The sequence below is a fragment of the Chenopodium quinoa genome, unplaced genomic scaffold (assembly GCF_001683475.1).
Source record: "Chenopodium quinoa cultivar QQ74 unplaced genomic scaffold, ASM168347v1, whole genome shotgun sequence".
In the NCBI taxonomy this organism is placed as follows: Eukaryota; Viridiplantae; Streptophyta; class Magnoliopsida; order Caryophyllales; family Amaranthaceae; genus Chenopodium; species Chenopodium quinoa.
The window spans coordinates 3573442-3600927 of NW_018745684.1; the positions used below are offsets into that span (position 1 = coordinate 3573442).

The 27486-nt window shown below is 35.4% G+C and overlaps 3 protein-coding genes and 1 pseudogene across 5 annotated transcripts; 2 read left to right on the forward strand and 2 right to left on the reverse strand.

The window, feature by feature from the left end:
- Positions 1 to 1808: 1808 nt before the first annotated feature.
- LOC110717608 (uncharacterized PKHD-type hydroxylase At1g22950-like) lies at positions 1809 to 8131 on the forward strand. Of its 3 annotated transcripts, none has more exons than XM_021896354.1 (10): positions 1809 to 2441; positions 2561 to 2602; positions 3889 to 4065; positions 4155 to 4305; positions 4403 to 4420; positions 4518 to 4604; positions 4960 to 5084; positions 6683 to 6801; positions 7317 to 7428; positions 7798 to 8131. In XM_021896354.1, the coding sequence occupies exons 1-10, from the start codon at positions 2136 to 2138 to the stop codon at positions 7831 to 7833; spliced, it is 1173 nt and encodes a 390-aa protein (XP_021752046.1). In that variant the 5' UTR covers positions 1809 to 2135; the 3' UTR covers positions 7834 to 8131. The 3 variants fall into 3 exon arrangements, with proteins under 3 accessions (XP_021752046.1, XP_021752045.1, XP_021752047.1); XM_021896353.1 differs by having other exon boundaries at positions 1814 to 2441; positions 2555 to 2602; XM_021896355.1 differs by lacking the exon at positions 4403 to 4420 and having other exon boundaries at positions 2136 to 2441; positions 2555 to 2602.
- A 1516-nt stretch (positions 8132 to 9647) lies between these two features.
- On the reverse strand, positions 9648 to 12931 carry LOC110717597 (annotated as a pseudogene).
- Positions 12932 to 13224: 293 nt separating this feature from the next.
- On the reverse strand, positions 13225 to 14951 carry LOC110717598 (probable LRR receptor-like serine/threonine-protein kinase IRK). The gene is made up of 3 exons (XM_021896340.1): positions 14893 to 14951; positions 14465 to 14569; positions 13225 to 14383 (listed from the first exon to the last, which is right to left on the reverse strand). Exons 1-3 carry the CDS (start codon positions 14949 to 14951, stop codon positions 13225 to 13227), a joined length of 1323 nt encoding a protein of 440 aa, XP_021752032.1.
- Positions 14952 to 23301: 8350 nt separating this feature from the next.
- Positions 23302 to 25596, forward strand: LOC110717599. Its single transcript, XM_021896341.1, has 4 exons — positions 23302 to 24061; positions 24131 to 24381; positions 24463 to 24817; positions 24902 to 25596. The coding sequence occupies exons 1-4, from the start codon at positions 23302 to 23304 to the stop codon at positions 25594 to 25596; spliced, it is 2061 nt and encodes a 686-aa protein (XP_021752033.1).
- Positions 25597 to 27486: the final 1890 nt, after the last annotated feature.

Here is a 27486-nt window from a genome sequence, read left to right on the forward strand (position 1 = left end):
GCTTCTATTTTGGATGTTTTATTATGAGTATCTCATAGCTTTATATCAATTTCACTTTAGGTATCTCAACCCAAACAAAGCTAACACCTATGACAAATCATTATTATGGACAGCATGTTTTATCAAGCTCAATAATTATTGTCATGACATAAAATATCGTACTTTGATTTTGTACTTTGTGCGGAGTTTTGATATCTTTTTCATTAAATATACTAGATAGGAGTACAAGTATTCATGTCATGTACGGGATCAAGCTTTTATAATATCTTGTTGTTCAAAGATAAAGTGTTACATAACACCAATTTTCTTAATTGTGATTTTTATATTAGGGGTTATAAATGAGCTTTTTTTTTTTTTTTTTTTTTTTTTTTTTTTTGCATAGTAAAATTAATCCATTAATAAAAAGTCATACGACATCTACAACGATAATCGAATTTAACAAATACATAATTTGAATCAAATAAAAATTTCCTTCATAAAAACTACGATCATCAAGCAGATCATGCAATGTAGAATATCTCCACTTATATCGCTGGAATTTACAGCCTTGTTGGAGAGACAATCTCACGATCCTTTGTAGTCGTGAGGATGATTTCCATTGGATTCATCTTACCGTATTCAAAAAATTGAAAACCTTTGCGACCCGCATAATTTTTCACCAACAAAACAATTTTACGGTAATCCATTAGATCTATTATTTCGCATTTTAAGCTAATGAAATTCCCCTTCGAAAAGAGGAGAAAAACCCTGTCTTTTGAAGGAGATTGAAAAACCTTGTCTTTTGAAGGAAATAAAAAAAAACCTTGTTTTTCGAAGGAGACCGAAAACCCTTTCTTTCGAGGGAGAAATCATTATTATAAACAAAAAAAAACAAACAAAAAAACTAAAGAAACAAAGGTTGGGGCTTTACCGATGAAAGCCCATTCAAAAATCAAGAATGGAGGCTAGGGTTTTTTTTAAAGAGAATATAGTAAAATTGACTCTTATATACACTATAAATGAGCTAATTTGACATGAGCAAAAGTGTTAAAATATTAATAATTTTTAAACAAATCTTACGTACAATAAAGGTCTACAAATTTAATCTTTTGGCAAGTGTCAAAGATGACAATAAATTTATTCAACTAAATCTAAGAATAACTTTGTTAAGAAAATTACTAATTAGCAACCAATGGTTATAGAATTCATCCTCTAACAAAATACATAAAGGCTTTTTTTTTTTTTTTTTTTTAATGAATGAACCAAAAATATTTGAAGACTTTCATCTATCTCAATTCAGTTTGCAACAGTTAAAAAGAAGGTACATTTAATAGTAAAAAATTATTCATTTGAATTTGAATTTTGCATTTAAATTCATCATGGTGTATTGAAATTTATCACCAAACGTTATTCATCAAGCTAATTTAATTTCCTTTCTTTGCAAAGCAATACTCCATACTTGATTATTATATCTCTGATCATACAACGGTTACACTAATGGCCTGTTCTATTCAACTTAAATTCAGTTTAGTTCCTAATTTTCTTCTCTCATAAACAATTCATTTCAACTCAATTCAGTTCAGTTAAGTTCAGCTCAGTTCAGTAAATCAGAACAAGCCCTTAAGTGGTTATGCAACCCTTCCACAAAATCAGAATAGGAAGGGTTCTGGAAATTCAATCAAGTAAAATAAAATTTGAATTTAATTGACCGATTTGTAAGTACTTGATTGCACCATGTATGATGTACAACAATTATATCTAGTGTTTTGTTAGAATTCAATCAAATAAAACTGAATTTTGATTTCACCCTATAATCTAATTATTTTTGTTCTTAATGGTCGAAATTATTTGATGGATTCAATGAAATAGTTGATTATGCCCATATAATCTACAAATCTACAATCTACACAAGTCAACAATGCATAAGATACTTTCAAGAAACTTTCATATTGTAAATTATTTTTATTTTTATTTTTAAATGTCACCCCACCCTCCCAAAATTCTTTAAAAAAAAAAATAAAAAAAATAAAAAGAGACAAAACCCTAACTTGCACCAACGGGAAAAAAAATTGAGAATATCAATTAAAAAAAAAAATAAAAACTCTTCTCCTCTCCTCTCCACTCAACACCTCTCCTCCACCACCATCGCCATTACCATGTCCGTCGACGGCGCATTTGATCGGAGAAAAGACCAATCTCCGGCAATCACTGCCGTAAACGGCAACATCAACGGCAACGGAGTCACGCTTTCTTCGGCGCCAACTTTCTGTCTGTCGTTGAACCCTAACAAAGAGCACAAACCCGACAATTACGATGACCTAGCATTGGAGTACGATCCTATGCTTTTTACCTGTCTTGAACGTTACTTGCCTCCTTCGTTGTTGAGCTCTTCTCGTGATTCTAAGCTTCATTTTATGCGGGATATTTTGCTCAAGTATTCGCCTGAAGGAGAAAGAATTAGGGTGAGATTTGTGATGATTTTTGATTGTTTTTTTGCTTTTGTTTTTGATTTTGGGAATTTTGTCGATTTGATGTGTTCTTTTTCAATTTTGCTTGGTATTATGTTTTTAATAAGGCTCAGAAGCATCGGGAATACAGGCAGAAGATTATTTCGAATTATCAGGTAAATTGATGGTTAAATTCTTGATGTTTGAGGAATCCTTTGATTATGTGAAATTGTTAATTGTAATATTGTTGTTGAAGCTTGTGTATTTTAATTAATGGAGTTGTTTGGAAATGATGAGATGTGGCTTTTGAATTTTGGTTGATGGAATGTGGATTTTGCTTCAAATTGGACGTTGATATATCTAGGGTTTGGTTATGGTTAAGCATACAAAATTGGGAGTAAAGGTTCTGGAAATGTGAAGACAAGTGATTCGATAATGGAATAGGCCTTAGTTGCTATTTGTAATTTGAACAAGGCAGGATTATACGTTTTTACTCCATTTTTTTTTTTAATAAATAGTAGATGTATGTACCATATTAGGATGTACTGCAAAAGGTTGTCACCTTTAGAATAGTGAAGGTTTACAATGTTATTCCTCTAGATGCTGCCATATAGAATAAGTGATGGCAACTGGCAAGAGAATGTAATGATACATCAATTTTATTGGGCTTATTAGCGGAATTGTCGTATTCTTAATTGTGAGGGGATTAAACAATTTGTCAAATTGACAACTTTCTATTGATAGTGGGAGTATTACGTACAATAGCTTGCAAAACCTTTGAGATTTTTTTGGGGAGGAGGAGAAAAGGTATCATTGCTATCCATACATAGGTCGCTAGGTGCTTTTGAATTTTTAAATACAGGGTATGTACTGGCTCCTCTGTAACTTCTATGAAGTCACCCTTGTCATCTTTTCCTTTGGTGGTTTTGTAAATTCTTTGGCGAGGGGGAAGGGTGAACCATCTTTTTTGTAATAAGAATAGGATTATTAATACAATTTGACTTTTCATTGATAAATGGCACTGCTAGCATTCTTTCTTGTCTAGATTGCTTTGTCTACATGATTGGATATACTAGTAATAGATTTTCCTATAACTATTCTCCTGTTCTTTTTTCTGTTCCTATTTTCACTACCTTTGTGATTCATTTTGTTGTGTTTAAGATTGTTTTGCCAGCATCCTGTTTTGAACTTTTGACGTCCTCTGATCTAGTATTAAGCTCTGTTTGGCTAATTTAGTTTTGTCCGAGTTATTTTATCTGGGTTTTCTAAACTTTTTTTTCTCTTTCTAAACTTAATTTATTTGAACTTATTTTTTTGAACTTATCCTAATTTTTTTTTTTGGAAATTAAATTAAATAAGTTAAAAATAAGATCTAACAATCAGAGCTGATTCTTCTCTTGGGAATACCTGATTCTTACCTATACTTGAGTTCCTGTAACTTAAGTTTGCTTTCTGTCTGCAGCCACTTCACAAAGAGCTGTATAGCATGCATGCTACAAACTTCTTTGTCCCTTCGTTTCTTAAAGCAATTCATGATAATACAGAAGAAAGTTTTCGAAGTATAATGTCTGAGCCTGCACCTGGGATTTTTACCTTTGATATTCTACAGCCTCAGTTCTGTGATTTGTTACTGAAGGAGGTATATCGGCAGGATTAATGTTTGTTTGTCATGTTAGTTTCAATTCATTTGGTTTTTCTTGTCTTACTTTATAGAAATCTCTTGCCTAGGTAGAAAATATTGAAAAGTGGGTTTGTGACACAAAATGCAAAATCATGCGGCCAAATACAATGAATAATTATGGTGCTGTTCTTGATGACTTCGGCATGGAAACTATGCTTCATAAACTAATGGAGGATTTTGTACGTCCCATCTCTAAAGGTAATGCATATTTTTCTAAGTGTTTCAAGAATATTCGGATTCCTAGGATAGAAGCATGTTTATGAAGATACTAATGTGTGGCTAAATCTGTATGCAGTTTTCTTCCCCGAAGTTGGTAATACATAATTTTCTAAGTGTTTCAAGAATGTTCAAATGCCTAAGACAGAAGCATGTTTTTGAAGATACTAATGTGTGACTTAATCTGCATGCAGTTTTCTACCCTGAAGTTGGTGGGTCCAGTTTAATTTCTCATCATGGATTTGTTGTCCAATATGGAATTCATAAGGATATTGACTTAGGTAAGTGTTCAGCCGCTCACTTGAAAGTTGAAACATGTACTTTTGCTCTAGCCTCTAGGATTCATCTGGCACTTGATACTCTATTTTTTACTTCTTTTGTTTGCGGGCTTGATGTTTTTCTTCATTGCCTTCTTATCAGAATGGCGTCCTGTTCAAGTCCTTTTAATATAATTCTTTTTATGAAGACTCTTTTCTAAATTAGGTTTCTGAGCTTATTTTTTTCTGATGAATACTAGTAAAATAAAAATTTAGCTGGTTGCAAGTGGGAAATTTTGCTGTTGAATCAATTTTGGTGGCTTCACTTTATCTTCTTTTTAGGCGCATCATAGTAATTTTTTTCTGCTTTGATTCACAGGTTTTCATGTGGATGATGCTGAAGTCACTTTGAATGTATGCTTAGGCCAGGAGTTTTCAGGTGGGGAATTGTTCTTTCGAGGTGTTAGATGTGAGAAACATGTTAATACAGAAACACAGGCTGAGGTACTTGCCATTTGAGCTTTTCCTTTAAAGAAAAAAGATCAATTTTGTTCTTCTATCTGTGTTTAATACTATGGAAGCTTTTTCTTTGTAACTGTAATATAATATGTACTTACAGACATGAAGTTAATGTAAAACATGCATTAGAGGTTGGTGTGACTGTTCTTGATGACAACAAATGCACTTAGGCTGCAGCAGCATAAATACAACATATTTTAAGAGGTTAACAAGATAATTTATGTTTTTCTGAGGTTCTGTTGTGGAAAAATGTGAGTTTTAGAATATCACCTTCACGTATATATTTGTTTATAAGAGTTTATTTATAAAGTAGTGTTGGTCACTGGATATATTAGACACTTTAGAAGATGATCTTATTAGTTGGCAAAGGCATGAGCAATGTTGACTTTTGATATTTTAGACCATAGAATTAGTATGTATAATTCTCGTAAAGAATTCTATTATAAGACATAATTGTTTTAAAACTTTGGAGGTCAATCCTAGTTGGGCACTGAACTGGAGATGAGAATTTAAGCAGCAATAGCAGTATGTGCTGGAGTTTGGCATGGAAATGCAAAGCCAAACATGAGAACCTAAGGGGAGTTAGTGACAGATTAACTGAATCTATAATTGTTGCCTTCTTATAACCTGTCAGTCATTTAGTCATAATCCATCTTAATCTTCTAAGCTGTAACTGAAGCTCTGATCTGAGAATAACAAAGGTTCTTATTCCATCCTCAATTGTAACCCATCTAGCCGCCTCCCACCCCCCCCTCCCCCCCTCCTTTTTTTTTTTTTTTTTTTTTATGTTGATTTCAAACCAATCTTGACTATATGTCATCAAAATCTCAGATTTGGAGAGTCCTGTATTTTTTATTGTCATTACTCAGGCAGCTAATCATAATCACACTTTATTCACTTGGCATAGTTGGCAAGTCCCCTTTGAAACTGTTGCATTTCTTATTCTTTTTCCCTTGGCATGTCCCCTTTGAAACTGTTTGCATTTCTTAATTTTCTTTCCCTTGGCAAGTCCCCTTTGAAACTGTTGCATATCTTATTTTTCTTTCCCTACACAGCTGCTGCACTTCATCTATTTCACTTGCATATTTTACTGTAGTTATTTCTTTTGCTTTAAACATTTGAATGTCAATAAGTTTTCTTTCAAACAATTCTTAATATCCACTTTGTAGCAACAGATTCTGTCCTTTGCTCACTATTTTTGTGGTTCCAGTTACTTAATAGAGCTGCATAACTTGCATTATGTTTCTTTTAACGATTTAGCCTGTAAAGCTACATGGAGTCCAGAGAAGGATTTTTACACCCATCTATAGGACAGAGGAGCAGTGGATGAAAATATGGGAAGCAAATAAGTGTTTTTGGGATCATTGATGAAAAGTTATTTCAATACTTCAGCTCTTGCATTTATGGTCTTCTGACTACTTGAATATTTCGTCTGCATTTGTACTTTTTGAAAGTATTGCTTTCCTGTGGACATCTTAGGAATGCTTTTGGGTCATATTTATTGTATTGTAGATTTTCCTTCTGATTTCCGTATGGTGCCATGGGTGGCACTTTCTTACTCAAATCATTTCTGTTTGGTTCAGGAATCATTAGATTACTCCCATGTTCCTGGACGTGCTATTCTTCATCGTGGTCGCCATCGCCATGGGGCTCGTGCCACTACTCAAGGGAGGAGGGTCAACTTGATTTTATGGTGCAGAAGGTATATCAGTTGCTTAGACATTGTGTGTAAATTGCTGGTTTTAAATTGTAAATTTCACATTTTCAAAAGGAAACTATTTTAAGCTTTTGGAAAGAAGAATGGTGTTAATAATAGTTACCTTCCTAAAATGAGAACATTGTTGCTGCAATCCTATGATAAAAATAATCATGTTTTCCAAAATAGTCATCTAAGTTGGATTTTGAGGTGTGTCTTTCCTGGATTCCATTGTAAATTTGCTAAAATTTGAGGTTAACCACTCATTTCGCCTTTTTTTTTTTTTTTTTTTTTTTTTAATTTTTAATGTAACATGTATTATCCATAGCATATCACAAATTATTGGGTTTGTTTGGCTCTCATTTTTCCTGTCGCCTGTGGGTGTCTGAAGAGCGTAGCTGATGATTATATAATTAAGCAGCATTATCCGTTTTGACCAAGATGGACTACAATGTGGTGCATGGTCAGAGCTAGAAATGCACAATGTCTACTATTATTTACCCTCTGATTTGTTGATGCAGTGCTGTCTTCCGGGAGCTGAAGAAATATCAGACGGATTTCTCTAGCTGGTGTGGGGAGTGTCAACGGGAGAAGAAAGTTAGGCAGCAGTTGTCAATTTCTGCAGTGAAAGAGGTAAATTAACTGCCATGCATCTACATCTTTTAAAGTTCCTTTTGCCTTTCTCCTTTAAAGCTGTTGTGGTTTCTAGACCACACCCCCCCCCCCTCTGTTATAGTACAAGGCTTGCACATCTTTTGGAATTTTTACTTTTGACCACTAATTACTCAAAAATAGATGTATATAAAATTATGGATAGTATTAGGGTTCATCTAAAAGTTTTTCCATAATGATGTTTTGCATTTTTTATATCAATATCTAACGTAAAACTGTAATTAATAGCTAAAGCTTAATGTAAAAAAGTGTGTTATACTCCGTATCGAATAGAGGGATTACATGAGAGCTGAATGCTAAATTATCATGTATCAAACCGTATTCTTACAGGAATTGTTGAAGAAGGAAGGGGAATCAACATCCTAAGCCACTTGTATCTATGGCCACCTTGTTAAAACTGGGGTCATCCTAATAGAGAAAAATATTAATATTTTGTCAATATTTAGCAGTAAGGAGTAAAGGTCTTGCCGTATGATTTTATTGTAAATTTGGGTCTTCATATTCTTGTATGTCTCGTGTATGTTGTAGCCATACTCTTCAGATTGGCTAACTCACTGAATACTCAGCCTCCCATGTGTTTTTGCACATGCTTTCATAATGTGAGAGGAGCATTGTATCCTTTTTGCATCAGATGCTTCCTCATATTTTTCTAGTTTCGAAAACTTGTCATTGGTTTGTGAAATTTGTATGAGAGCAGGGTTTTATTTATTTATTTTTATTTTCTTCGCGTCTGATATTTCAGATGCATCAATAATTGGTCAGATTTTAGAAAATATTTCCTCCATTTTACATTTGGGTGTATCACAGAATAGGGTCCGATGTGAATTACTGAAGCTGGGTGCCTGATGGGAGCTAACCTGAAGCTTTTGGAAGGATAAGTTTAAGTGTAGTCGAGGGGATTTGAGTTTACAAGCTGTTGAGGTATAATTCCATTGAAGGTGTTGCAAGAGAGATTCAGTGATTCAAGCTAGCTCAAATTCAATAGTACTAATTTACAGTAGCACTCAGAATTTTGGATATTACGTGGCTGCTAAAAACATTTTACATGACAACATATGTTTTTTTATATATTAGTAAAAACCATAGTCAAAGTAAGCATATAAATAGTACAAAAGTCAAAGTGTTGCGATAATTACGAAACGGAAGAAGTAATTAGTAGTGGGAATACAACAGAAAAGCGGCAATAATAACTAGAAATAGTATCATGCCTTAATACTTATTCAACTTTTACAGTTTTACAAACTATATTAAATACTACAATCATTATTTCTCTATACGTCTGTTAAAACTCTTGTTTGGTACATTGCATTTCCGTCATCCACAGCATGTCAGCAATACCTAGATGAAACCATGAATGAAAGATTCAACAACTAATTATCCGAACATAGAGAAATACAAATTTAAAATGTAATGAAATAATTATTATAAGCCTATGTTAACTTTTTGAGACAAAGCCTTACACATAGTTACATTTAAAAAATAGGAATAAGACTAAATTGTTGATTTTTTTTACAAAAATGGTCATAGACAAAGGCAATGATTTTTTTTTATTTTTTTTATTTTTTATTTTTACATAAGCTTATAGAACGATTCAATCTAGTTGGAATAAAAAATGGTGAACATTATATATATATATATATATATATATATATATATATATATACGGGGAGGTTCCGCTAAAAACAGAGCTTATGGTGAAAACTAAAAACAAGCAATCTTAGCCATTCATTACTAGCACAAAAGATCAGACGGTTCTAAAGCCCTAAGATCATTCCAACCTTACATATAATCAATTCAACTGTTTTAAAGGTTTTTTTTTTTTTTTTTTTTTTTTTTTTTTTTTTTTTTTTTTGACAAACGCAACGTTTTAAAGGTCACTACATGCTAAAATAAGGTAACTTTATCTAAATTGACGATATTTACATAAAGTCACTATATATAAAAATAACGTAACTATATACAAAAATAGGATAGCTATATAAATTTTGATCATATTTACATAAAGGTCACTATATACAAAAATAAGGTAATTATATCAATTTTTAGAATATTTACTTAGAGGTCACTATATACAAAAATAGGGTAACTATATCAATTTTGAGCATATTTACATAAAGGTCACTATATACAAAAATAAGGTAACTATATCAATTTTGACCACATTTATACAGAGACCACTATATATAAAAATAACGAAGGTCACTATATATAAAAATAAGGTAATTATATAAATTTTGACAACATTGACCACATTTATATAGATGTCACTATTTACAAAAGTAAGGTAACTATCATCAGATAACTTCTCCTTCTCCGGCCTCCTTGTCATCAGATAACTTCTCCTGCTGCTTCTTATCATAAGATGATTTCTGTTGCTCCTCCTTGTCACCACCAAAGGAGTAGTCCACTGGCTCCAAACCCGGCAGTCAAAGCTCATCAAACGGACAAACTTTCCTGCTTCACAGTCAGTCATCACCTGTTAGATAGCAGCCAGATTTTGGTAACATTGTAATAGTACCCTCCCTGCCACAGAACTTGCACTGAAATAATGAAAGGGTGATTGATTAGCAACAAGCCAAAAACACAATGTAACTATCACCATTACCAATGTAAGAAAATCCAAAATTTAGAAGGCAATAACACACAAAAAGCAACAGAATTTTAATAGCTGGAATGGAACAAAGTTAACAGCTCACAGAAAATTTATACATTGTAATATAATTCAGGCATCAAATGTCAATTAAGTGTAAACCAGAAAAATGCAGAAATGCAACACGTGATTCATACATATCAAAGCATCAAACACATTCTATAAGCTGCAGGACATTATTCAAGGCTTAGTCAATATAGATATAGCAACAACGTAAGCCATATATCACTTGAACGGGCACACTATTATTGAAAAAGATGGAATCAGTACAGTAAATGACTGAACAATAGATAAAAAAAAGAATTCTAAGAGCCAGAGCAGAAGTACTAGTACAACATCAATACACTATCATAAACCATTCCCCAAGTGCCAATACAAGGCCATCAATTGACATCCGGAAGAAACATATTAAACAAGTCCTAATTCTAAGCAAATAATCCTAAGATAACAGAATTGCAGAAATTTCATACCAAACTTAAACGCTATATCATGTTGAACAGTTCAATAAATCAGACAGGTATCAAAACAACGAGGAGAAATTTCCAGTTTGCAACCCTGGTGTTCATAATCCTTAATACATGTTCAATACTCCTGTAATGGATGAAGAAGCTTAAGGGGTATTCAACTCGCTTCTAGCAAATTGACGAAAGATCATCACTAAACATAAAAGATGAAAGTTCAAAGCTCCTAGAACCCACAAGTTCTCAAAAACTTTAAAACACTTTCCTTCACTATAAGATACGCTAGAAATAGACTTCATAAACACTGATCATCTTACAGATAACACACATTTTTGTAACATTCAGTAAGATAAATACAGCATATGATTCATTGATCAACACATAACTACAATCACTACAATAACCATGTAACATTTACAGTAAGATAAATGCAGCATATGATTCATTGATCAACACATAACTACAATCACTACAATAACCAAGAAATAGTCAATATAATGCTAAAACCCTCATGAAACTAAATGGCAAGAAATTAGTCCAGAAAAAGAAATTAACACTGACAAAACCAATCAATAGTGCCAAAATACTACATCCATTAAAATATAATTGTAACATTACTCATTCAAATTACACTATCAATGCAACAACTAAATCTCAAATAGAGCGAGCACAATCAAATCAGAATAGAACAACAGATTATCAGAGAGTAATAGAGATAAACCTTCTGAACAAGATTAGCCTGGCCACGACTCTTAGGGATAGGAACAACTTCTCCCAACATCACATAACTCTCCTTCTCTGTCACCTCTCCACAATTCCCACATTTCACCTGCAAAAACCCACAAATCAAAAAAATTGAAAGCAAAAAATGAGTGAATAAAATTGAACAAAATTGAACAAAATCAACCAAGAAATCGAACAAAATTAAACAAAGTCGAACAGGAAATCGCAAAATCAAACAATATCGAACAAAATTGATGAAAAAAAGTCGAAAAAATTGATGAGCAAAAGTCGCAAAATCGCACTGGAAATCGAACAAAATTGATGAACGAAACACGCAAAATCTCGTCATAATCAAACATGCATGTTACTAAAATTACCCAAACTTAATTTACTAAAATCAGAAACACAAAAATCGTGTTACTAAGAAGGTGAAGAACAACAACAAAAGTAGAAATTCGAGCAAAAATACTCCTACTAAAACGAACTTAAGTTGAAAATCAAAAAATCAAATCAAATCGAAAAAATAAATAAACTTGCAAAATTACAAAATTAAACAAAAAGCATACACGAAAAACACAATAGACATTAAATTTCCGGTTGAATCTACAAAAAAATACTCATGAAATTCCAGCAAACAAAATTTCAGAAACCTAATAACCTCAAATCGTGCAAAAATAGCGAAATTACCACAAAGAACTCACCTGATAATAGATCGTAGAGCTGAGAAATTGCTAAAAATCAAAATAATTGAAGCGGTGTTTGAAAAAGTAGCGTGAAAATTGGGGAAAAAATGTCGAGAAATTAGGAGAGAGAAAGTGAAGAGAGAAGGAAGAGGAGGAAGAAAATAACAGAGGAGAGAGAAGGTGTTTTCGCGGGAGGAGAGAGAAAATTAGATTATATACATTAGATGTCATCCGCTAGATTATAATCTACGGCTAGGATTAATTGTTTTTAGTTTTTACCCTAAGACTTGTTTTTACATGATCCTAATCCTATATATATATATATATATATATATATATATATATATATATATATATATATATATATATATATATATATATATATATATATATAGAGAGAGAGAGAGAGAGAGAGAGAGAGAGAGAGAGAGAGAGAGAGAGAGAGAGAGAGAGAGAAATATATATATTTATATATATATATATATATATATATATATATATATATATATATATATATATATATATATATATATATATATATATAGTGGTTTGGTTCAAGGAATTGCATTTAGCTAGCTAGGTTCAAACATCTTGATGAGCAAGCTAAGTGAAATAAATTGCTATGATCAAATTTAATTCATACTTACTAGCCATTCAATTCTTCTGTTTCATCCCTTTCTATGGGTCTAGTGCATGTGCCTTTGATGGTTCCTCCTTCTCCTTCTCCTTCTCCTTGACCTTGTACTATTATCTTCCCTTCGTAGGATTTTCATGACCAATCTATGAAGATGCTTGCAGTACCATTCCCTATACCTTTTGATGTAAAAGATAGGCCCTACAAAGACAATGATCCCAACCGAAAATCCAACTTCAACACCCATTAACATCCACTCTTGTTCGCTCTTTGAACTCCAATTTGATCCCTCTAAAGTAGTAGGTGGAGTCATTGTTGGATCTCTGTTGTCAATGGTGGACCGTAGAGTCCTTGGTTGCCTTCATATGAAGATGCGTTGAATGATTGAAGTTGAGTGCCTGTTGGGATCTTTCCTAACAACTTGTTGAAGGAAAGGTTCAAGTAGCCGAGGAAATTCAAGTTTGCAAGTTGTGCAGGTATCTTCCCACTCAAGTTATTACAAGAGAGATCCAATGACTCAATCTGGCTCAAATTCCCAAATGATGATGGAATATGGCCGGAGAAGGAGTTGTAAGAGAGGTTGAGAACTACAAGAGCATTCAAATTTCACAATTCTTCCGGTAGCTCACTATGAAAAGCATTGTTGGAGAAATCAATGCTAGTGAAGATTGTTAGGATGTATTGCAACTCAAAGTTGACTGACACTGAATTTTGGTAGTCATCACCAGTTGAACTAGAGCTTTGCAAAAACCTAAATTTTGATTTCTCTTTAGTTGTTCCAGCAACCATTAACCTCCACTTGAAAAGAATTTGGGATTTTAGCTCACCAACAAAGTGATTGGAAGCTACGTCCATTATTTGAAGCAATGGCCATATTGAGTGACTCTGTGGGCAAACAATAGTTCCATGGAGCTTGTTGGAATGAAGGACTAGAACTTGCAAGTTAAACAAGCTGTTCAAATGACAAGGAAAAGTGTCATCCAATTGATTATTTCCAAAATCTAATACCTTCAAATCTTTGCAGTAGGCAAGTGATCGAGGTATCCTTCCTTGCATAAAATTGTCATTCAAGTCAAGAGTTTGTAAACTGCAACCTTTTATGAATCTATCTGGGATTTCACCGTCTAATTGGTTTCCTCTCAAATTCAACACGATGAGTTGGGTCATGGTAGTAAAACATTCGGGAATTGTGCCACCCAAATGATTATGTTCTAGATTAAGAAGCTCCAGATTTTTGGCACTGCATAGTGACGCAGGGATGATCCCATGTAAGTTATTTCTCGAAAATGACATGTAGCTAGCATATGATAGATAGTTTCCTATGTCTGGATTGAAGGAAGTGAAATTATTGTTGGAACAATCCAAATAGTAATAATTGGATTTGACAAATGGGAATTTGCCCTGAAGATTATTGGAAGAGAGGTCTATAAACCCTAAATTATTTGAGAATGTCAAAGGTGGTTCTAGTTCCACTAAGTGATTGAAAGAAAGGTTGAACCTAGTAATTTTCCACATCCACTCGGGTATTGTGCCTGTGATTTGATTCATTGAAAGGTCAAGATTTTGTAAAGATGTTTGGTTATTTAAAAATTTAGGGATGGTACGCAAGTTGCAAGAAGCCAAAAATAGGATTTGTAGCTGGGGAAAAGTGGAGTTTTCCCCGGAATCGTTTGTACCAATGGACAAGCGATTGAATGAGAGATCAAGTTCTGTGAGGCTCTTAAATCTTTGTAGAAAATCAGATAGGTCTAGCGTGCCATTGAGCCTGTTTAAAGACATATACAAAAATTGGAGCTCTCTTAATTGGAAAAATGACTTTGGGATTGGCCCTTCCAAGCTATTGTACCTCAAGTCAATATAACTAATCTGGGAAGAGGATATGCTTGCAAATTCATTCAGTTGCCCACTGAATTTGTTTTTATACAAATCGATCAACTGAAGTGATGGCAAACTGAATAATGAGGTAGAAATACTTCCATCAAGTGAATTATATGACAAGTTAAGCTCTCTTCTAAACTTAGTAACTTATCCCAATCTGTGGCATTGATTGAACCATTCAAATTGTTGAACCTAAGATTTATGGATCTTAGATACTTGATGGATGAAAATGATGGAATGGGACCAGAAAATTGGTTATAGGAGAGATCAATTCTAAGGAGCCTCTTGAGGTTGTTCAAGGAGCTTGGTACAATTCCGGAAAATCGGTTTCGAGCATGATTACGGATAGATGGTGGGGATTTGAAAGGGACTTATGGATTTCACCGCTCAACTCACATCCGGACATGCTCAAGATTTGAAGGCGAGGGAGCGATGACGATAATGCCTTGCACCATTTATCCCCTATGGCTGAATTAATGACATAATCAAGATAGAGTTCCTTAATATTAGTCAGGTTTCGAATGATTGTTGCCAAATTTGGCTTCTGCATGTATAAAGGTGCATTTTCTACCCTTGAATTTGAAATATCAAGGACAACTAATTTAACAAGGTTTGATATTACAATAGGTACCTGTCCGCTGAAGCCTACCCATGACAAGTTAAGGTAAGTGAGGCTAGACAGTGTAGTGCCAATTCTTGATGGAATTTCACCTTGCAAATAATTGTTGCTCGCTAAATTCAAGCTTTGGAGGAACTGAAGATGAAACAAACTACTTGAATCGTCAATGCCGCCAATGATATCTTTGCTACTCAAATCAAGCCCAATAACTCGACCACTGGAGTTGTTGCATGTGACACCGCTCCAGTGGCAGCAATCGGTGCTTTGATTCCACCCCTCAAGCTTGTCATAAGCATTGGGAGCAAATGCAAGATTATTCTTTAACTCGAGCAATAAAGACTTTTGATCGTGGAGACATTGGCTAGAGACAAAAGGTATACAACTGCAAGTGCGGAGCCATACAATCAAGATCAAGAGAAAAGACCAAGAAGAAGAAATGAGTGGGATTGTTTTCATTTTGGAGATAAGATAGAGTGAGTTAAGCAGTACGTGAGGTACTAGGAGTAATGTTTGTGAATGAATGTAACCGTTGTTGATATTCAACTATTTATACAACTCAAGGTTTTCTCAATCATCAAGTATAGTGGCTAAGGTAGTACCTTTCAATAAATAATGCAACGTAACCAAGGCGATTGAATTTGGTTGCATGGAGTTATGCACATGCTAATTTCTGCTAACTAGTATTGACTGCACATTGAGACAACTAGTATTTCTTCCATTCATAAGCTAAGACCCCAGTTAGATTATTTGAATTGATAGTGACAAAATCGGTAAGAAATTGTCAAATTGAAGAATTTCATGAGGTCGGCCATTATAAGTTAAAGTGGAAAATGTGCACTTATTTTTCTGGAAAAATGACTGACTTTTTGACTTGGAACTTTAAATTGGAAGTCATTAGTTTTAAATTGATGTTTCATTGAAATTACTGGAATGGAATTCTGTAATTATAGTAAGTATTAACTATTTACACGCGGTAATTCATCAGTGTTCTTATAGATATATATCCATTATAATGCTAGTGCAGTAGTGCTGCACTTATTTATAGCTATGATGTCATGTTATGATTTCATTTACAGTATTAAGAAAAAAAAGGAATATGTTACGATTTTTACAAACCATACCGCATCTGCTATTTACTAGTATTACTACGAGTATAATTCATTATTTCATCATACGGACGTAAATACTCTTGTTCACCACATTGCATTTCAGTTTTTTTTTTGGGTGCAATCCACATTGCATTTCTGTATGTCATCACAACTGACTTTTAGTTACGTAGTTCATCAAGGAACTGTATTTAGCTAGATTCAAACATCTAGAGCAGGTATTTTCTTTGCTTACATTATAATCTGTGATACTTCTTGTAGCCTTCCACTACTGATGACCTTGATGAGCTTTTTCTTTACTTACATTGCTTCTTACATTGCTGTAGCTTTCTACTATCCTTCTTAACACTGCCTCTACTGATCGTCCTATGTGGTAAAATCCACATGCTCATTTGCCGAGGAATTGTAACTTTCTCTAATATTTGATACTAATTGTATTGATTTATTATAATCATGCAGGAAAATAACAGGAGTGAGCTTGCTAGACTAGATAAGGAAAGGCATGCAGACGTTTTGAGCATGTTGAAGGGCTTTGTTGTAAATCAGGTACATTCTCTAGTCCCTTTAGTGAACTGTTATGTTGTATACAGTCCTTTTAATAACTTAATCGTTGCTAGTTAGTTTATGCTTTTGGGATTTGCATCTTGATGTTTATAGTCCTGCCTTAAGGTGGATTGGAGAAACCCTTTCTCATCTTATAGGATTTGATGTAGTGGTTTAAGTAATGTTTTAAGCAATTGTTTTGTGATGTGATGAAGTTCCTCTTGTCCTACGTAATTACTTTGTTGCATAATACGATCGACATTGTATGTTTAATGCCGGTGAAATATATTGCTTTTGTAGGCTGGGTTTGCATTAAAGATGGCTAGGGTATGGGAAAAGGTTGCGGATGAAACTAAAAGCTATGGAAATGGTGTTAGTTGACTTGTAAATGTTGTAAAAGTTTTGCTTTGTTGTTTTGTAGTCTAATTAATGTACAATTGGGAATAATATGTTCCATTCAGATCTTTGTTGTTGAAGGTTTGTGCATAGCTAACACCATTTGGAAAGAGGTCTTTGATATCTAATTCATTAAATTCAGCTTACATCGAATTTTGCCTGTGTTTCTTAGGCTGTATCTGTTTCAACAACCCTAGACAAAAGAATAGCAAATCCTACTAACACTCTCCTTTACACTTTGATATACACTTTGATATACAACATATGAATTATATCCTACTAACACTCTCCTATAATATCCACTTTGATATACAACATATGAATTATATCCTACCCCTAAACTATATCCTTCAAAATATATCTCAAATATGGTTGCAAAAATGATTTTTTCACCGTGTACCATTGAGATTTCACAACATTCACCACGAATTTTTTTTAAAAACAAATGTATGAACGAGATGTCCTTATTTTTTTATAAGTTGTAAATTTAATTTAATTTTTTTTTATCTAATCAATTTTGGATATTACATACGAAGTAGATGATATATTATCAGCTTATTCTTTCAATCTAATATTTTAGACGTCACAATTATTTTAATAATTAAAAAAAATAAAATCTTTTTTCATCCAATTAAATATTTTTAATAATGACTAACTATTATCTATATACTTAATCTAGTTTTGAAGCCAAATCCTATATAGCACGCTAATTGCCATGCCATGTAAGACTTCAAGCCAATTATTCACTTTCTAGCTAAGCTAGTAAGTTAGTTTGTACCCCAATGGATCAGGTACTAGCTTAGCTTCCTATGTTAGATGAGCACCACTTTCTCATTTAGCTTTTACTCCAATGGTCAAGCGAATTTGAAAATTGCAACAAGTTCCTACCTACAACTATTAGAGATGCTTTAAGACATATTAGTTCAATATCCAATTCAATGCAACAAATAACAAGATGGTTCTCCTTGGGTCAAACCAAGATCCTTGAATAAATAGTCGGGGTTTAAAACGCCATAAAATGATTATGAGAGAACAAGAATGACTAGTGTGTTCGCACTTTGCAAATACTGTATAAAGGGAACTCGATCAACAAAATTTTAGATGCTGAAACGCCATAAAACGATTATGAGAGAGCAAGAATGACTAGTGTGTTCGTACTTCGGAAATACTGTATAAAAGGAACTCAACAAAATTTTAGAGGCGGAAAGTGAGCTTATCAGGTAATGGGGTCAGCAATAGCATATGGGAGAAATTTGGAGCGAAAACGAGACAAAGCTCGGAATGGCTTTTTGGAAGCCGAATTCAACGACAATTCAAGATTTTTAAGGGTTCCGGGGACATGGAAAGAAATATCTGAAATTTTACATGGTGCCCCCTACAGGGTTACAAATCACGATTTTCAGGCATTATGGGGTCTTAGAAAAAAATAGCCGAAAATTTTGCATGGTGACCCTTGGGTGAAAAGAAGGTCTATGAATAGTCATTCAGGGTTGAAAAGGTCATAAGATGATGTTGGGACACCAATATATCTGCCAAATCTTGTTGAAGAAAGTTTACATCTCTAATTAAACTTCAACAGGGATACCATCACTCGCTTCAATTAAGAGGTAGCAAAAGTGACCCGCAGCCGCCGACCTGAACTTTTTTCGGGAGACCTGAATACTGACCCGACTTGAATAGTCCCAAACACTACAAGAAAACAACTTGATTCTGACGGAAAAAATCCGTCGAAATCATCGGAAATTCCGTCGGAAAATGGTCTTCCGACGGAATTCCGTCGGAATCAGTCTGTTGCAAAACCCTTTGTAGGAAATTCGACCTTTTCCGATGGAATTTCCGTCGGAAGGCTAGTTTTCGACGGATTTATTTCTGTCGGCGCTGGTTTTGACTTTAATCGAGAGTTCGTCGCAATTTTCCGACGGAATTCCGTCGGAATATACCTCTTCCGACGGAATTTTCCGTTGGAATCTACTTCCTTTCGACAGAAACTTCTGTCGGAAAAGTTAATAAAAAAAAAGCCCCACCCACCACCCCCACCACCGAACCCTAACCAAAACTAACCCAAATCAGCCACCTAGCCCAGATTCACCTCGCCACCTTGCCACCCCCACAACCCAGATCTACCAACCCCTTCCCACCACCACCACAACAAACCAAATCGAAAAAAACGAAAAAAATCCAGAACACCCAAATCGTAAAAACCAAATCGAAACAAAAACCAAAAAATCGAAAAAAACAATTTATACATTACATAGTCCAAAAATCCAAAAACCTGATCTACAAACTTACATTACAATTTCATCAAAAAAATAATTTATAAACTTACATTACAATTTCATCAAAAAAATAATTATAATCATAAATTTTGTGAAAAATAAACCTAGATCTACAAACTCTCCAATATTTAATCTATATTTTCGGGCTTCTACGGTGCTTGACGGTGGACGACGATGCTTGACGCGGCGGCTGGTTGTTGAAGTTGTTGTTGAGTGGCGGCTGAGTGTTAAAGGTGACGCGTGGCTGGTGGACAGATCAGGTGACGCGACGCGTGGCTGGTGGACAGAGGCGACGCGATGCGTGGCGTGGCTGGTTGTTGCGGTTAAGGTTGTTGATGCTGTTGAGAGGAAAGAGGGGAAATAGAAGAGGCTGTGAGGGAAAGAGAAAGGGGAAAAAGGAGAGCGAAAGAGAAGGGAAGAGGCGGTGAGGGAAAGAGAAGAGGACAGAGAAAGAGAGGGGAAAGAGGACAGAGAAAGATAAAGGGGAAACAGGGGAGAAAAAAAGAAGGGAAGAGGCGGAGAGAGGGAAAGAGAGGAACCCAGATCTTAGGGTTTTAAAATATTTTTTTTTAAATTAAATTCTGACGGACAATATTTCCGTCGCAAATTGTAAATTCTGACGGAAAGCACATATATTCTGACGGAGTTAAATTCTGTTGGAATTTTCCGACGGATTTTCGACGGATTTGTTAAATCCGACGGAATATAAATCCGTTGGAAATTTCGCTTTTTTTGACGGAATTTTGTGTCCGTCGGAATTTTCCTGTTTTCTAGTAGTGAAAACTTAGTGCAAGGGTTGGTGGAATTTAAAGCATTTATACCATACCTGCAATGATCCAAATTTAACCTAATCAAATCGAAATTAAAAGCGTTGACCACCTGAATTGACCACTAACCGCCCTCAATTCCAACCCAAACAACGCGATTAACACCTCTAAAGCGCATAAGAAATAAACAAAATTGGAAAATCACAAACCCCAATTTTAATTTTGATATGCTCAATTTAGACAATCCGAATGTAAACACATATCCCGCGTAATTCTCACATTCAATTCATTTCAGTTCACTACAAGAAACATCACCAAAATATTTCTTTCTGAATCCCTGCAATTCTCTAAGAAACCTTAACTCAACAAGGACTCCTATTCAAGAAAAAACACCCAAAAACATTTCATTCCATCTAAATTTCATCCAACTAACTAAATTCCAAAAAGCACTTGATTGTTTATGTGATCCCCACTTTAATCCTTCTGGGTTAGGCATACTGAACATTGGTCACGAAGGAATGATGATTTCTGTCGAAAGTCAAGAAACCCAAGTCTTTGGTAGACTCTCTGTTAATTCATCTCTGTTGAAGGGATTTGTCTGTTATACCCCTATTTTTAGAAAGCTAATTATGATAAATCAGATGCTTTAAATTCTGCTTGATGGTAGGCTAAATCTGTTAGGGTAAGAGCGCTAGCGGAAACGTAATTAATCGAGAAATTGACAAAGTATAAACGGCAAGAAAGAACTATTAAGAAAATAACACCCGATGAGCACTTGAAAAATAAATCCACTATATTAAATGAGAGTACAAAGACCGTAATTTATTAGGGTGAGAAATATTACTCCCTCCATCCATCCCATAATATAGTTCTTGTTTGTATTTTTTCACGGTATTTAAGAAATAGAAGGAAAAGATTGATGAAGTACATTAATTAAAGTGAAAAGTACAATTATTGACAAAAGTTAGAGAGAGAAAGTGAAAAAAGTATAGGGCATGTGCAAAATTCAAGGGTAATTTAGGAAGTATAATGAATAAAGTTAAAATAGTGAGGGTATAAAGAAATTAGAGTTTCGTACACCCGGGTGTACCATGCGCATGGTACACCCGGAAGAACATCACTGTATGAATAAAAGAACATCGTCTATAAAAGAACATCCTATATGTTTTAAAAGTACGCACATTTAATTAGGGATGGACAGTCACAATTAATGGGCTTCTGAAAATTTCAGGGTCCATTTAAACATTTACTTTTTATCTCTCCTAAAATTTACTTTGCAAAAAAAAAGTAAGGGTTTTTCTACGTTATGACCCTGTTTTTTCGCTTTTTCTACGTTGTGACATGACATTTTTGATTTTCTACGCTGTGACCTTGTTTTACGAATAGTCATTAAGCAGTAACCTACGTCAACATGCATTTATGACGGACGTTAGTGTATGCAATTAATTCGTCACCTAACCGTTACTGTTCAAACAAAGGACGTTCTCTCTCCTTCAAAATTCCCTCCTCTTCTCTGACTTCATTCCCCCTGTTTCATTCATTCACTGATCAGAAAGAGAAAAACCTAACCCTAAAAAGAGAAATTTTCACAGAATTGTTGCGCAAAATTCGCAGTCTGTCATTCGAGGAGAACAATCTCGGAGGGGCGTAGTAGCGTGGTAAAAAGGTATGTATTTCGTTCGCTTATTCTTCGTTTTAAAATTGTCGAATTATGAATGTACTGGGTTCATTACTTGAAAAAGCTTGGAAATTTTGTTGAGTTGTATTGTTTGCATGGTGGTTTGTGGGAATTTGCGTTGTTTGGTTGTGGGTGATGTTGGTTCTGGGTAATTTAGTTTGTGTGTTTTTTTCGATTTTGTATAATTGGCGTGATTGTTATCAGTTTTGTTGTACTAATTTGTGTGTGTGGGGGTGTTTAATTGTTCTGGGTAGGATGTGTTATTGTAACTAAGTTGGTTGATTATTGATAGATGTATTGGTAACATATTGTAGATGGAAGAGAGGATTTTGAAAATCCACTATCTTGGTAATTGTGTGGATTTAACAATAGATGATGTTGATAAATGTTTGCTAATTGATGTGATTAATGATATTCGTGAGGAATTTGCTAATAGAGGGTTTGAGTTACCTGAGTATCCTGGGATACATTATTGCTATAATCAGAAGGCTGTTAAATTAGTGGATGATGGGACATTGATGAAAATATTTGGGACTATAGAAACCAAAGAGATAAATTTGTGGGTTGGTTGTTTGAGTGAGCCTAATTTTATACTGAATTTGGCTAGGACAGTGAAACCCCAATTAAAAAAGCCAAACACACAGGCCTGAACTTCTGTTACAAGCCCAGATTGTGCTACTGGGCCATCTTCTGCTAGTGGTCCATCTGTTGTTGTTGGGCCATCTGCTGGTTACCTAGAACCCCCTCCCTCAAGCCCAAAAGAAGCAGGCCCATCTAACCCATCCTCATCTAAACCAGGCTTTTGTAAACCAGGCACCTTCAAATCAGGCCCACCTAAAAAATTCAGACCAAAGTTAACCACCTGGAAAACCAAAAAACCTGTACAACCTGAACACCCAACCATTGGATCAGGGACCCTTACTATAGTAGATCATGTTAGGAGGAGCCGAAGGTTGACTGGGTCCTTGTCACCCCAAAAGTTACCCCCCCAGTCAGTGGGCCTAGGTTACCTAGGATGTTAGAAGAAATATCCCCTGATTCTCCCCCACATATCATACTATGTGATGATGATTGGTTTCATTCAAATACCTCTCAATCCCAAATGCTTTCTCCTCCACACAGAAGAAGCCCAAGACTTTTGCAAGCTAACCCCAGCCCTAAGCTTAATGTGGCACCATTCAGACCACCAAGAAGTAACCAAAATTCATCCCCATCTGAGCCAATTAGGAAAACCAGAACTTGCCAAACCAGAGCTGTTATCTTTCTTCATGGTAAGAAATTGCCCAACAGCACTGCAAAGCTTAAGGGTGTGTATGTTCCAAGCCCACAACCTCAGTCATCCTAAACTACAACAGAAGTTCAGAGTTCTAGGGTACTTAGGAGAAGAGGTGCAAGTGGTGAGGTTAATGATGATGATAGCATGCAGTACAATGATGACAATAGTTCTGAGAGTGATGGTGAGTACATACCTGATGTGGAGCAAGAGGTTGATAATGACAGTGAAGGTGAGGAAGGTGATCCTGGTTTGGTGGAGGAGAATGTGGATGAGTTACTACAGCAGAATTATGTAGATGGAGGTTGGGAACCATTCAGGTCTAGTGAGAAGTATGTTGATGAGGAAGGGGCTCACATGGGAAAGTTGCTTAAAAAGGGTGAGGTGTATGATGATGCAGAGTTTGGGAGAATTTCCTTAAGGCCTTGGCAGTTGTTTGTTGATAAGGATCACTTTAAGGAAGCCCTTAGAGACTATTGCATCCAAGAAGGTTTTAGTTTGGTAGTTAGGAAATCTGAAATTGACAGATACACTGCTGAATGTGCTGATATCAGATGTAATTGGAGGATACATGCTACTGTGCTCCAAGATGGGTTTACTTGGGCCATAAAGAGCATAAAGCATGGTCATACATGTGACCTGAATATGGTGAATAATCCAATGTGTAATTGCAAGTGGGCAGCCCAGAAGTTGTTGGAAGATATTAGGGCCAGCCCAGATATCAAAGGGAAAGCCCTTAATCAATTGCTCTGGGAGAGATTTGGTATTACAATGGCTTGCTCATCTCTGTACAAAATGAGGAGTATTGCTATGGACCTCATTCAGGGAGGGCATGATGAGTCCTATCACAAGCTTAATTTGTACTGCCATTTGATGGAGGAGAGAAACCCAGGGACAGTGGCATTTTGTACATGAAAAGCCTTGCAGCAACCTGAACAGCCTCTACAATTCAAGTCTATTTTCATCTCCTTTGCAGCACAGTTTGAAGGCTTGATTGGTGGTTGTAGGGGCTTAGTTGGTGTTGATGGTTTCCATTTGAAGGGCAACTATGGAGGAATCCTTTTATCAGCTGTGTCTTTAGATGGGAATAATGAAATCTTCCCAGTTGCTGTTGCTGTAGTAGACTCAGAGAACAAACAAAGTTGGTCTTGGTTCTTTCATCACCCGAAGAACACTCTCACTGCCACAGGAAGGGTTGATTGGACTATAATGTCAGATAGGCAGAAGGTATGTAATTGTTCTAAGTTAAGTGAGAATTTCTTTTTTTTTTTGTTATTTAGTAACACTAATATGTCAAAATTTGTGTAGGGAATTGACCCTGCTTTGGATCAAGTGTGGCCAAAAGTACCTAGAAGATACTGTGCCAGGCATTTATGCAAAAATTTCAAGGCTGATTACCCAGGCATCCTGATGCACAAACTGTTCTGGGGGGTGACTAATGCCTACTCTGCCTTCAGCTTTAAAAAAGCTCTTCAAAAAGTTCAAACTACTGCTGGACTTGGAGCTGTGAAGTGGTTCAAGGAGGTGGGGCCCCTTGAGAGGTGGACAAGATGGAGATTTGACCCACAACTGTCTTCTGATGAAAACACTAACAATTTTGTTGAGAGTTTCAACAACACTATTGGTGTTGATAGGTGTTATCCAATCCTAACACTACTTGAAGGTATATCATTTAGGTTAACACTTATGCTATATGTTGTTAGTGCATGATTAATGACTTCACTTTTTTTTTTTAAACCCTTTACAGGAATTAGAAGAATTGCTATGGTTAGGCATGCTTCAAGACAACAACTTGCTGAGCAATGGATAGATGAGGGCATCTGTCCTAACATTAGAGAGAGGGTTAGGGCTTTGACAAAGGAGTCTAGGTTATGCCATGCATATCCTTCTAGGAGGGGAGAGTATGAGGTGTCTGATGGTAGAAGCATGCTACCAGTTTCTTTGAACAGCTGGTCATGTGTGTGTGGTAGATGGCAAGTAAGTGGCATTCCATGTAGGCATGGAATTAGGGCCATACTTGATGCTGGGAAAGATCCAACTGATTTTGTCAGGGAGTGGTACTCTGTGGCTAGGTATAAGTTGGCATACAGTGGAAATATATTGCCCATTCCATCCCCTGAGCAATGGCCTGACATGGATGTCCCCAACTTGGTCCCACCTCCAATGAAAAGAAGTGTGGGCAGACCTTCTAGAAATAGGAGAAGAGAAGAGGGAGAGAAGAGAAAAGGGAAGAGGTCTGCTACTGTTCAGTGCAAGAAATGCAAACAGCATGGCCATAATGCTGCTACTTGCAAGGGTGGTTTGACTAAGAAGGAGAAACAGGCTCGGCAAGGCAAGACACCCAGCACTGCTACCAAAGGCAAGACACCCAGCACTGCTTCCAGAGGCAAGAGAACAACCCAGCAAACCAGTCAGAGTGAGATGGATTTCAACATGATTTAGCAGATGATTGGTGGCAGCTCATCTCAGACAAATGTAGGGTCCTCAAGCCAACCAGTGATGCCATCTACATACACAAACAGATACCCTCCTGCTCCTGAAGGCCCTTCCTCTCAGCCTAACCCTGCTAAAGATAATGAACAGACTTGCCATGTTATGAGCCCCTGTGTTCCAACAGGCCATGGATGATTTGAGCATCAATGTGGGATTTTTTGGACATATTAACCCTACTGTTAATATTTTGGAGCTTCTTTATGGAACATACTTGGTTGCATTTTGTATTTACAGCCTCACATCTGATTATGGTTTGTTTTGTTTTGTGAAACTGATGTTAGGAAATGTTGGATGATTTTTTGGGTGTTAAACACTTATGCTATATGTTGGCTGTCAAACTATTAACATTATGTATATATTGGGCTGTTAGTATCACTTATGTTGCCTTTTTATCATTGTTGTACTGTGGATTCTTACAGCAACTGAAACAAATTCAAATGTCATTGAACATAAACAAATGAAACAAAATGGTTTTTCCACCAATTTCATTAACACATAAAAGATACATCTTACAATAATTTTAACCCCCCTTTTTAAACAACACAATTATGACTAACACAACATACATAAAAACCCCAAATTTAACTACTTCCCTAATGTAGCTAATGAGCTCTGTTATTTTCTCCTTCAAATCCGCAATTTCGATTTCATCACCCCTCAAAGCTTCAAGACCTTGCACATCTCCTTCATCCATCCACTTGAAAAACCCACAATCGTTGCACTTAAAGAACGCTTTCCTAGGGTTGCGAATTGTTGTTGAAATCTTCAACTTCGCCATTTTTGGAGGGTTGCAGAAACATCGTGGGCTCAAGAATTGCAACGAACATGATGAATTAGAGGGGAACGAGCAGCGAGAACTAGACATGGCTTCTTCCTTCAATTGAATCTGCAATTACTTACAATGGAGCCCTAGAAATATTTAGGGGATTTATACGGGGAGGAAGAAGAAAGGAGGGAAGCACTGTTTTGGAGGGAAATATTCCCCCCAAACCTAATAACAGCCTAAAACTAACCACTCCCATAAACTTAACGGAAGACATTAACGTCAACTTAACGACAGTGTCACAACATAGAAACGTTAGGTACTTTAGGGTTACAGCGTAGAAAATCAAAAAAGGCATGTCACAACGTAGAAAAAGCGAAAAAACAGGGTCATAATGTAGAAAAACCCAAAAAGTAAATTTCCATCTTCTCCACCTTCCCCATCTCCCCCCTTTCAAAGAAACCCGGCCCTATTTTACTCAAAATCCATATCATCTTCAGAAATTAATCAAGTTTTTTTGCAATTATGAAGGCTAAAAACGATGGGTAAGTGCGAATTTCTCATTCAACATTTTCTCACTTAATTTGGCATTTCAAGTTGTTAGTGTACTAAAAAAATTGTAAATTTGTTTGGTAGGGTCTCTGTTATTGTTCACGAGTTAATTTGGAATTTTGAAGTTTTCAATGCAACTGAAAATGGTAGATCTATTTATTAGGAAATGATTCAATGATTTATTAATTGTTTCTGATAATGTTTTTTTTGATGTAATACGACGTTCTTTTTCAAATTTGTATTATGTTCTTTTATTTAAAGTTAATGTTTCTGATAATGTTCTTTTTGATGTAATACGATGTTCTTCTATTGGATTATTGCTACTGGTTTATCTACTTGGAAATTTAGCTTACTATTGAATTGTGATATTGACAATTTCAGCGTGTCCGTTAATTGTTATCCTGTAAATCATAGAGGCTTGGTTTTTAAAGGGGGAGGGGAGAAGGTGGGGGTGGTAAAAAGAACACGCGTTTTTTTTTTTTTTTTTTTTTTTTTTTTTTTTTTTTTTTACAAGAGCAAATGTA

Bases quoted from the DNA above. Each gene is read 5' to 3' on its own strand.
- LOC110717608 (XM_021896353.1), top strand. From the start codon at position 2,136: ATGTCCGTCGACGGCGCATTTGATCGGAGAAAAGACCAATCTCCGGCA. The intron at 5,085-6,682 runs GTACTTGCCATT...TGTTTGGTTCAG, and splicing joins ATACAGAAACACAGGCTGAG to GAATCATTAGATTACTCCCA. The intron at 7,429-7,797 runs GTAAATTAACTG...GTATTCTTACAG, and splicing joins CAATTTCTGCAGTGAAAGAG to GAATTGTTGAAGAAGGAAGG.
- LOC110717598 (XM_021896340.1), bottom strand. From the start codon at position 14,951: ATGGTGCAAGGCATTATCGTCATCGCTCCCTCGCCTTCAAATCTTGAG. The intron at 14,570-14,892 runs GTGAGTTGAGCG...CTCATTATTCAG, and splicing joins AATCTTGAGCATGTCCGGAT to TTTGCCATCACTTCAGTTGA. The intron at 14,384-14,464 runs GTACAATAGCTT...GTCTTTAAACAG, and splicing joins ATTAGTTATATTGACTTGAG to GCTCAATGGCACGCTAGACC.
- LOC110717599 (XM_021896341.1), top strand. From the start codon at position 23,302: ATGCAGTACAATGATGACAATAGTTCTGAGAGTGATGGTGAGTACATA. The intron at 24,062-24,130 runs GTACATGAAAAG...TCTCCTTTGCAG, and splicing joins CCCAGGGACAGTGGCATTTT to CACAGTTTGAAGGCTTGATT. The intron at 24,818-24,901 runs GTATATCATTTA...AACCCTTTACAG, and splicing joins AATCCTAACACTACTTGAAG to GAATTAGAAGAATTGCTATG.